Genomic DNA, 11,761 nt, shown 5'->3' on the forward strand with positions numbered 1-11,761 from the left:
ACTTAAAGCACAACTCACAATTCACATTTAATTTTAAGAGCTTATCCTTTTGCACTTTATATTATATTGCAAACAACTTTATTATATTCTCTTATTTTTATTCTAATTTTATTCTATTTTTATTCTATCTTTATTACTATTAAATGACTAATTTTCTTAATTCTTACTCAATTATAATTATCATTTTCGCGATTGTTATTTATAATTCACTGCGTTGGTAAAGGTTTTTCTTTTTTTTCACTTTTCGTTACAATTATCCTGATTTTCGTATTCTTGTTTCTTTTCCATCACCTTTCAAATATTAGGCAACAACGATGAGAAATGCTCGACCCTAAGCCGACAGCAGAGTCGAGGAAGCCATAAACCTAAACCTAAACTCATTACCCTTCCAGTTGACAGTGCACCATTTAGTCAACGTAAGTAGATTTATTCTAATCCATCATTTTTATTTTTGCGTGCCGTAGATTTATTACACAAGACAAGAAAGATTTTCATCAGTTCGAAGTAGAATTGGAGCTAAAGAATCATTTTCTATAATCTATAATATTAGAACAGAACTTTTTTCTATTCATAAAATTAAAATATTCATAAATTAAAATAAATAAATAATAAATTAAATAAATAATTAAAATAAATAATTTTTTAAATTGATTTTAGTAATATTTTCTTTGTATTTTTTTTAAGTAGGTAATAATTTTTAAACTGTCTTTTTTCTTTATTTTTAAAAATTTTATTTTTAAACACAGTAGTAATAAATTAAATTTTAGAAAAGTTGTCATTTAGAAGATTGTCATTTTAGAAAAGTTTACAACTCGGTGAAATTTTTTTTAGAACTTTTCTTTGAAAAAGTAAAAACATTTTAATGAAAAAGTTCTAAAAAAAATTGTGATTCTTCAGAGGGGTAAATATTAGCATGTTTTTTTTAAAAAGGAAACTTTTCTCTTTTATAATGTTGAATTGAAATTTGTTTTCGAAAATACTTTTTCTGAATTTGAAAAGAGAGTTTTTTTTTGAAATTAATGTATTAAATGTTTGTTTTTCTCTTTCTTTTTTCCAGCAGTAGCCACTGCAACGCCAATTGTGAACAACAGCATTTCGCAGTCGACAATTCACAGTTCCTGCGGCGATGTGGCACCTCTCAGGCAAAATTATCCCCGCCCTGCAGCTCAATATAGTCTTAATCGAGCCCACATTACTTTAGAGCCTACGCCGGAATCGAATCCGGATTCCTGTAACATAAATAGTAATTACGAACCTATGCCGAGTCAAGTGAGTTTCTGTTTTTTAATCAAATTTTTCTTCCTATTTATTTTTATGATACAAGAAGAAAATTTTTGATAAAATTGAAAATTCAAATTCAATTGATCTAAATTTTAGTCATTTCTTTTTATTTGTTTTAAAAATAATTTCAGGCTTCGCACTCATCTACTAAAACCTACTATTTACTACTTTTTTACGTTATACTATTTTAAATTAATTAATAAAAAAATTTAATTATTTTCACAAATAAAACTTTCCACAATAATTCAATTATTTAAAATAAAACTTTCATAATATTTATTATTTTTCGAAAAAATTAATTATTTAAAACAATTTTTTAAAATTCTTATAAAGAATACAATTATTTTCAAAAATAACAAAATTTTTCACTGAAATTCAATTCTTTTTAAACATTTTAATAAAATTTTTCGCATTAATTCAACTATTTTCATAAATAATAAAATTCTTCTCAGGAATTCAATTATTTTCAAATATTTTAAGAAAATTGTTCCAAAGAAATCAATTATTTTAAATACAATTTTAATTAAATTTTTTTCAAATAATTCTTTTACAGATTTTAATAAAATTCTTCCTAAGAATTCAATTATTAAAGATAAATAACAAAATTATTTCCGAAAATTCAATTATTTTGAGGCATTTTAACAAAATTCTTCGCAAAATTCAATTATTTTTAAAAATAATAAAATTTTTCTAAAAACTCAATTCTTTTTAAACGTTTTAGTAAAATTATTCACAATATTTCAATTTTTTTCACAAATAATAAAATTCTTCTCAGAAATTCAATTATTTTTGAATATTTTAATAAAATTTTTAGCAACTATTCAATTATTTTCATAAATAATAAAATTCCTGGCAGGATTTTAATTATTTGTAATACAATTTTTCATAAATTGCTTGAGAAATGTAATTATTTTTAAAAATTTATTTTCAATTCCTCGAAAAAATCAATTATTTAAAAAAATGCTTTTTTAAAATCCTTTAAAAGAATTCAATTATTTACAAAAATATTAAAATTTTTCACAAGAATTTAAATTATTTTCAAATATTATAGGCAATAAAATTGTTTGAAAGAAATCAATTATTTTAAATATAATTTTAATTCAATTTTTTTGAAATAATTCAATTATTCTTTTAGATTTTAATAAAATTCTTCTCAAGAATTCAATTATTTACTCATAAATAATTCATCGAATGAATTCAATTATTAACGATAAATAACAAAATTTTTCCCGAAAATTCAATTATTAGGAAGATAATTTTAATAAAATCGTTCGCAAGAATTAAATTATTTTTAAAAATAATAATATTCGTCACAAGAATTCAATTATTTTTAAACGTAATAAATTATTTCTTGGAAATTCAATTATTTTCAAAAAAATGTAATAAAATGCCACACAAACATTCAAATATTCTCAAAAATTTTAATATGAAGTATTTGTAAAATTTAATTATTTTTAAAAACTTTTCGCCATTCAATTGATTTTCAATATCATTCTATTATTTTCATAAAATTTCCAAACATTATTCAATTATTTAAAAATTTTTTTGTAAAAATCTTGGTAAGAATTCAATTCTTTTCATGAATAATAAAAATGAATTGAATTTCTCAGGAATTCAATTATTTAAATTAGAATTTGCATAAAATTAGTCGAAAGAAATGAATTATTTAAAAGTTTTAATAAAATTCTTCGCAAGAATTAAATTATTTTTATAAACATTTAAATTCTTTCATGAATAACAAAATTCGTTGCAGGAATTCAATTTATTAGCAGTAGGATAAGAAAGAAGTAATTATTTTTGATGAAAATTGGGAAAAAGTCAGGAAAATAAAATATAGAATAGAATTTTTGTCAACTTTGTGAAGTTTCTAATACGAGGTTTTTTGGTCGTCAAGTTTAATTTTTCGATAACTAGTTTTTTTACTACTTTTTTTTAGTTTGAAAGCTACTTTTTGCTACTTTTTTAAAATTCATTATCGAGTGTAAAGTCAGTAATTTTAATAAATAATTAAAATTATTTAAAAATTATTTCCTTTTTTTGTAATGGAGTTGAAATATTTTTTTGATTTCAGTTGACCTACAATAATTCAAGTAATCAGAATTATTCAGCAAGTGGTCAGTACGCTTCGGGTCGTTATGGAAATAGTAATCAGTCAACGAACAGTACCGGCGACGGTACCGAAAGTAATAATAGTTCTAAGAGACTGCAAGGACATCCACTGAAGAGTTTCAGTGTGCCCGCACCACCACCACAATCAGCGCCTTCCACACCCGCACAACAAAAACACGCAGGTACAAAATATTCGCAAATATTTTATTTTCCAGTTTTTACATTCTCATCACATGAGAAAGTATTATTTCTCTTCTCTTTATAATAAATTTTAATTAAATAAATAAATTATTTCTAAATTAAGGCAAATAAAACGAAAACATTCATATTTATTTACTCCAACGTTTCGAAAGTAAATATTGTTGGAGTAAATAAATATGAATGTTTTCGTTTTATTTGCCTTAATTTAAAAAGAATCTGGGACGTTAAATATTGTTTAATTAAATTATTTTTATTTCTATTTTCTTATTTCATTTATTTCTTTTTTTTATAGATTTAATGAATTTTAAATTAATTTCACAGCTTCCCAAGTAATAGTGCGACCGGCAATGTCGGGAAGTCCCTACAAAAAAACTCTCGGCGCCAGTCAGTTGACGAAGAATCGACTGGTCTCTGCATCGAGCACAAATCACACACCAGAAGAAGTCGAACGACTGAAGGTAAAATGTTTTTGTAAAGCATGAAAGCAAAGAAATCCCAATTTAACAATTAATTGTCTCCTCCCCGTTTTTTTGAAATAATACAGAAAGATTTGTTTTTTTTGTAATAATTATTTAAATTTTTAAAAAAAACTTGGCTTTAACTTAACTGCCTTTTTTCACAGCCTTCATACAGCACTGAAGAATTGAATCAAGAAATGGCTACATTGGATGGGCTCATGAAAGACTTGAATGCCATAACTGCATCTGAGTTTGAGTGCTAGAGTGTTTTCCCTAAAAAAAAAATACCATGTGCCATCTCCAACCGGGACTTAATTAATTGATTGCATTTCTAAATGTTAGTATCTGAGAGACGACTGTGGCATTCCACTAGTTAAACATACTCAAGTTTGTGGTTTTTTTCTTCTATTTATTTAATTTTTATTTTTCTAATTTCTCCTCATTAGGATTCAAATTCTTAATTTTTGTTTTCGATAGTCATTTATTCTTATTTTCGTTAAAAACTTATTTTCATTGGAAAGATTATAAATCTTTTTGTAGAAAAGTAAATTTAGATTTTTTTAAAACTTTACGTCTACTTTTAGTAGGAAAGTAAATTTACTAATTTAAATTTACTTTTTTTTAAACTTTACATCTACTTTTAGAGAAAAAGTAAATTTAAATTTTTTATTTTAAAGTTTACGTCTACTTTTGGTAGGAAAGTAAATTTAGATTTACTTTTTTTAAACTTTACATCTACTTTTAGAGAAAAAGTAAATTTAGATTTTCTTTTTTTTAAATTTTAAAGTTTTAATATTCAATTTTAAATATATTTGAAAAATATATCTGGATATAGGTACAATTCTTATATTTAAAAAAAATTATTTTAATATAAAATTTTCAATTACATTTTTTCTCAAAGAGAGAAAATGGGAGAAAAAAATACAGAATTTTTAAAATATGAAACCAGAATTTTATATCTAAAGTACAATCAATTTTTACCTAAACAGATTTTAACTTTTATTTTCTTTTCCTTAAATCCTGGATGAAAAAATTTTAATGTTTTGTAATCTTTCCAAATTTTCGATTTCTGTAAATGACTATCAAAAAGGCAATTATTACGAATTAAGTAAAATAAATGATTCTTACTTTCATTTACATATCAATATAAATTAAACAGAATCGTTAAAAAAATCAAAAACTGAATTTACCTTTTCTTATTAAAAAAAAAAAGAAACGAAAGATCTGATTATTTATTAATTATTTTTTTTTCGTACGAAAGAATCGAAAAATACGCGGCCTAAATTGTCTCTGGTGCTAGCGTTAACGTTTTTACATTGCATTTTGCAAAAAACAACGATAAAGTAAATAATCTCGCAACGGACAAAAACCAGTCAAATATTTTCATCATTTGAAAAATACAAATTTTTCGAATTGATGAAAAAGGAAAAAAAAATAGTTATTAAGGGATAAAACATCGATGCGCATGAATCGATAATTGCAGTTTATATTTTTTCGGTCCAAAAAGAAGTAAAAATGTTTTTTTTTTTGACACTATTCATTCGCGCTTAGTGTTGTGAAAGTGTGCAGATGGCCTAGAAAAAGGACGAAAAAAAGTAGTCCTTGCATGCAAAACGAAAATTTTTTTTTGCCTTCAAAGTGTGTGAAAATACCCGTGTTTTAAAAAAAATTAAACTGACATTTGTTTCTAAAAAAAATGATAAAAAACGTTCATGACTAAAGAGAGAGACTGATTTTTTTTTTTGAAAAAAAAGCAAATCGAAGTCATGAAATTCCTTTTTATAAAAGCGTTTTTTTTAGTCTTAATATTAAAAATAATAAAATAAAACGCTTGTAAAAATAGTTTTAATTTTTGTAAAATTTTTACTAAAAATAGTTTTCTCTATTTCGCTCGAGGCTATTGTTAATCTTTAAAATGGCACTGAGGTTTTTTTTTGTTTGGTAAAAATGTACTTTAAATATCTAATAGTAATAAAGAATAATTTAATATTTCAGTGTCATTGAAAAGAAAAATGCCTTGAAAAAGTTCAAACGGCCTAAAATGCAAATTATTGTCTCATTCTGATAAACCTATGAGAATGAGTTAAAAATTTTCCTTTATAAAAAATGTAATTTTTTTTACTATTTTGTGAACAAATTCTTTTTAAAAAATAATTATTCGATGTAGATGCGTGCGATTGATCTCAATGAATGGAATTATTTATTAATTAAATAAATAGAAATGAAATAGGGTCGCGATCACGGTTTTTTTCACACGGAGATTTTCTGCGAAAGCTGAAGCTTGTCCGCTCTTCAAGTATAATGAGAAAAAGTATTTATATATAAAAAAAGAGGTCAATTTTCAATTCAAAAAATTTATTTTTGTTTAAAATATCTTTTCCAATAATCAAGAATTTAATTCTAATTTTTTTCGAAGAAAAAATTTCTCTTCTAATGAACAATTTCTTTTCTTTATCAAAAGAAGAGAAAATTTGTTGAACGATTAATTTTCTTTATATTCAATTGTTTTGATTTTATTTTGCCAAGAAGAAAAATAAAATAAATAAAATTGTTTTAAACAAAAATAAATAAAAAGAAATGAAATGCTCTTTATAAATTAGTAATAATAATAAAACTGAAAGACTTGCACTTTCACTTGGACCGAACTACGGACAATTTTTCGATATAAGAAAGAGATTTGCAAAAAAACTTTTTCTGAACATTTTTTACAAAAGTCTCTATTTTCTAATGCAATATTAAAATAAAACTTTTTATAAAAGAAAAAGAAAGCGCAGAATTTCATTAATAAAAAAAACTGGAATTTAAAATAAAAATGAGGAATTTTCTCCAAAGACTGGATTTCAAAAGAAATTTTTATAATATAAACTTTGTAAAATGTATCTTTTATCTTTGAAAAAATAGATCCAATTTTTTTCTATTATAAATATTATAATAGGTATAATAATAATAAAAAAAAGAAAAAAGTTTGAGTGAAGGTCCAAAAAAAATACTAGCGCTTAAAAAGAAACATTTATACGCAATTGTAAACAAAAAGAAAAATAATTCCCATAGAGATTTTCTAGCTTTTCGATATTAAATCTACATTTAAATGTATATTAACAAATTTTTACACGCTTTAGGCTTTCCATTTTCAGAGACATGTAAATTACGTTTACAATTATTATTTAAGATATTATATTAAAAATTATTTTTTATTATAATAATTATTAATACTAATTTTATGGATAATAATTATTATAAATTATTAATATTTTAGACACTGAGTCTAGAATTTTTATTTTTTTTCAAAAGCAGTCAACTTTTTTTTCTCTGTTTTTTTGAGAGAAATATTTTTTTTTTATTTTTTGTTAAAAAGTTTCACTGTGCCAGTCGAAAATAAAACGAGACTGCCGAGACTTGAAAATAATTTTTTACCACAAAAGTATGAATATACATTAACATTAGTTACTTGCATACCAGTGCGGAATTGATATTATTTATTTAATTGTGAAAAAAGAAAAGAAGGGTATTTCGTGAAAGTAGATCGACAATTTTTTTTTACCATTATCATAAATATCTTTGTTTATCAACGAAATTTTGTCATTAACATTTTATTTTTTTATTTTTTCGATGATCGACTAGCGAAAGAAAAACCCTTATTGTACATATAACGCGAAATATTTACCAATTTTATACAAGATAATCGATTATTTATATATATAAATATGTAACTATAGAATTTAATTCATTATCGCGCATGTATAATTATATTTGTACAATATATATAAGAATTTTTGGAAAAAAAAGAAAAAAAACATTCATAACAAATGTGTGATAATATTTGTAAAACTTCGATACATAATAAACCATTTTATGTTCTCAAAAAAAATTTAATTTTTTTTATTTTTATGACCATTTATTTTAATACTTCATTTTTCATTAATTAATATAAAACTAGCAAATTTATTATCATTATTTTGCAAATTACAAAACTTTTTATTTTCAAAAATATGAATTTTTGAATAATTTCAGACTCAAACTTTAAAAAAATTCAATTATTAACTAATTTACTAATTAATTATTCTTGTTTATTAATTTCAAAAATTTTAATAAAATTCTTCTCAAGAATTCAATTATTTACATAAATAAAAACATTCTTCGTAAGAATTCAATTATTTTTATAAATAGTAAAATTTTTTGCAAAAATTCAATTATTTTCTAAAATTTGAATAAAAAAATTCAAAGAAATTCTTGAAAAAAGAGTTTAATTGGAATTATCAAAAATTCTAACATATTTCTTCTCGAGACTTCAATTATTTTACTAAATTATAAAATTCTTCGTAGGAATTCTATTATTATCAAATTTTTTGATAAAATTGTTTGCAACAATTCGATGATTTTCAATAAATAAATTTTAAAATTCAAAATTATTTAAAAAGAAAAAATATTATTTTTTTTCCGAGGAGAAAGAGGGAGTAAATGAAAAAGACAATAATTAAGATTATGTCCTTTAAAAATTCTATATACGATTATTAAAGAGTATACAGAAAATGCAAATCAAGTCTCAAATAATATACATCATATAATATATAGTAATATAAATATCAGACAGTTATTCACTAAAATCAATCTAAAAAAAATTTTATTATTTTCTTTTTTCGAAGGACAAAAATAAATATTTCAAAGCAGAAAGAATTTACACTTTTTTTTTCCTTTTGCAATTATCAATAAAAAATCGAAACGTAATAAAAGTTTTTATCTTTTTGACGGAAATAATCACGAATTTTTTTTTTTGCAAAATAATAAAATTTTATACCTCTAGAGATGAAGATAAAGGAAAATTTCTTTCTCTGAGTACCACTGTTTCCTTTAAATCCATCGTTATTATTATTATTATTATTATTATTATTATTATTATTATTATTATTATTATTATTATTATTATTATTAATATTATTCTTAATATTCTCCTTCTTTTTCTTCTTCTTATTTTTTATTATTATTATTATTATTATTATTATTATTATTAATTATTACTATTATTATTATTATTATTATTACTATTATTATATTATCATTATTATAATTATTATAATATTGTAATTATATAATTATTGATTATTAATTATTAATTATTACTAATGCAGTCTCGCTGTGTATTGAATAAAATAAATTCATAATACAGCAATTATTATAAAAAACTTAAGAATAAATTAAATTATTAGTGTCGATCAAAAGACGAAATTAACAATTATTTCTTATGAGCAGGAACTATTTTTTCTATTCTTTTTTTGATTTTACGACAGTGAAACATCCTATTTATATAGAAAAAAATCTTCTATTGATTCGAAAATAATTTTTTAATTCACACAAATTTTGCTATTTTTGTTTTAATATTGAAAATGACAGAATATTATTTTTTGTCAATGCGAATTATCATTTTTTCAATTTCCATAATTTCAATAATTTTCAATTTCAATATTAAAGCGAAAAGAAAATATTGAAAATTATTTTTTTTAATGATGAAATTATTTTATTATAAAATTTAGAAAAATAAACAGTGTCAGTTGCATTGAAATTATTAATTCTCGCATTGACTATAAAGTAGTACCTAAATAAAATAATTTTTTTTTACTACTATGAAAAAATTTTAGTAGTAAATAAATATATTGAACAAATTTAAACGACAATTCGCATTCAGTTTTACAATAATACTTATAATTCGCACCTATAGACTATCTTAAAAATCAATATTACACTATTTTACGCTCATTGATATTATAATAATTATTTATAAGTATCGTGATATGTCGGAAAAATTAATTTCTACAAGAAACGATTAATTAAGTTTATACAGTATTTGTTTTTCTTTATATATATATAGGAACAGACTATTATAATACAGAAAATGCTTGTGCTAGTAACAAGTTCAGTAATCAACTATATATTATACAATAATTAATATTATTAATTATTACATTCATAATATTTTTACTCTCCTATTTTTCCCAACATTCATCATTAATTAATCACAATGTGTGTGTGCAATTATTGCTAGTCTGTAGAAAAATAAACAATTTTTTCTCATTTGTGTTTTTTTTATTTTTCAATTTTTTTTTTTTCATTAAAAAAAGGGCGTGGGACTTTTTTTCTCTTCTAGATCCATGAGACGAGCACATGTAAAATTTAAAAAAAAACCCCCAAGTGTCTTATCAAAAGCAACCTAAAGGTAGAAACTGGTATTCTTTATCTACTTGACGAAAAAAAAGACTAGATATTTAAATTTTTTCAATATGAAAAAGTCCTCAATATTTTTTTAAATATGAAAAAAACCTTCAATATTTTTTACATATTAAAAAGATTAAAATTAAATTAAAATTAGATTAAAAAGAAATTACAAAATTTACATTAAAAGAAATTTAATAATTATTTTCATTATATTTCTTTAATATAGTATTTTAATTTTTTATAAATAAAAAATTTTTTTTTTAACTAACACTGTATTTTTTGTGTTTTTCAGTATTTTCTTTAGTATTTTTAGTACTTTTGGTGATTAATTTAATTGATTTTAAAAAAAAAATATTATATTTATTTACTTTCTTTATTTTTAAACGGAATAATCACTTATTTCGCTATCAGTAGAAATTTATATTTAGTATGAAAATTATTTGTACTTTCATGAATTTATGTACAAAAATATTGTTTCCTTAAATTGTTCCTTATGAATTTTTTTTTCAAATTTTTCTTGTAATTAATTTTCAAAGAAAAATTACAAAAAGTTTAAAACTCAAAAAAAAAAAAAAAAAAAAATCCTAAAACAATAAATAAAAACTAAAAATGAATGTAAAATATACAAAAATAAAATGGAAAAAAAATATCTATCCTAAATGAGAATAAACAAAACAAAAAGTCTAATTAGCCTAATTTATATTTTATTCTCATCATATGAGAAAATATTTTATTTCATTTTATTTCAAGAATTGAAGAATTTTAAAAATAACCGGCGTTGATTAAAATTTGATTAAAAATCTTGTAACATTTTTTTGTTAAGAAATTCTCAAAATTTGCACTTTCTTTTTTCTTTCGATTTTTTTTTTATATCAAAAGCCAAGTTTCTACCTATCAATGCTTCGTGAATTTTCTTGGCAGTGTAATTTATAAATTACACAAAATATATTTTCCACAAAAACTGAACAGGGAAAAATAAAAATCTATTGGCTCCGTCTCTTGTTCTTCTTGGAAGAAAAATCAACATTGATGACAGATTACATTTTTAATAATCGTAATTAATAATAATAATAATAATAATAATAATAGTAATAATAATAACGAAATAACATGACTTCGGGTTAAAAGAGCAAAACATTGTTTTAATTTCCGATTTTGTTGCGTTAGTGCTCTTTATCTATTCATATATATATATTTTTTTTAATATATAATATCTAGAATATTTAGAAAAAACAACTAATGAGATATGGATATAATTACCGACAACGAGAAAATTTTATTCATCGGATATGTGTCTCAATATACTACCGCAGTCTATTTTTCTTTACTAATTATTTTAATATTATTTTGAATTTTCTTTTTTTTTCTTTTTTTATTTAAAAGACGAGAGAGTGAGCAAGAAATAAATAATTCGCGACAAAAAAAATAATAACAACCCTCGTTAATTGAGTTATTTTTTTTCAAAAATTGACCGATTCAATATTAATTAATTATTATTAATTATT

At 21.7% G+C, this 11,761-nt stretch overlaps 1 protein-coding gene across 4 annotated transcripts in view; it reads left to right on the forward strand.

Moving 5' to 3' along the window:
- The window catches only part of LOC122506419 (neogenin), a 48,492-nt gene extending 43,845 nt beyond the window's left edge, over positions 1 to 4,647 (forward strand). For 2 of the 4 annotated variants that reach the window (XM_043618568.1, XM_043618571.1), the window contains exons 22-26: positions 306 to 416; positions 1,058 to 1,269; positions 3,353 to 3,572; positions 3,913 to 4,049; positions 4,214 to 4,647. In XM_043618568.1, the coding sequence (XP_043474503.1) occupies positions 306 to 416; positions 1,058 to 1,269; positions 3,353 to 3,572; positions 3,913 to 4,049; positions 4,214 to 4,312 (779 nt within the window). In that variant the 3' untranslated portion in view covers positions 4,313 to 4,647. The remainder of the gene's footprint in view (positions 1 to 305; positions 417 to 1,057; positions 1,270 to 3,352; positions 3,573 to 3,912; positions 4,050 to 4,213) is intronic. The other 2 variants (XM_043618569.1, XM_043618570.1) reach the window with 2 other exon arrangements.
- The last annotated feature ends 7,114 nt before the right edge of the window (positions 4,648 to 11,761 follow it).

Source organism: Leptopilina heterotoma, unplaced genomic scaffold, assembly GCF_015476425.1.
Source record: "Leptopilina heterotoma isolate Lh14 unplaced genomic scaffold, ASM1547642v1 Lhet_42, whole genome shotgun sequence".
Taxonomy (NCBI): Eukaryota; Metazoa; Arthropoda; class Insecta; order Hymenoptera; family Figitidae; genus Leptopilina; species Leptopilina heterotoma.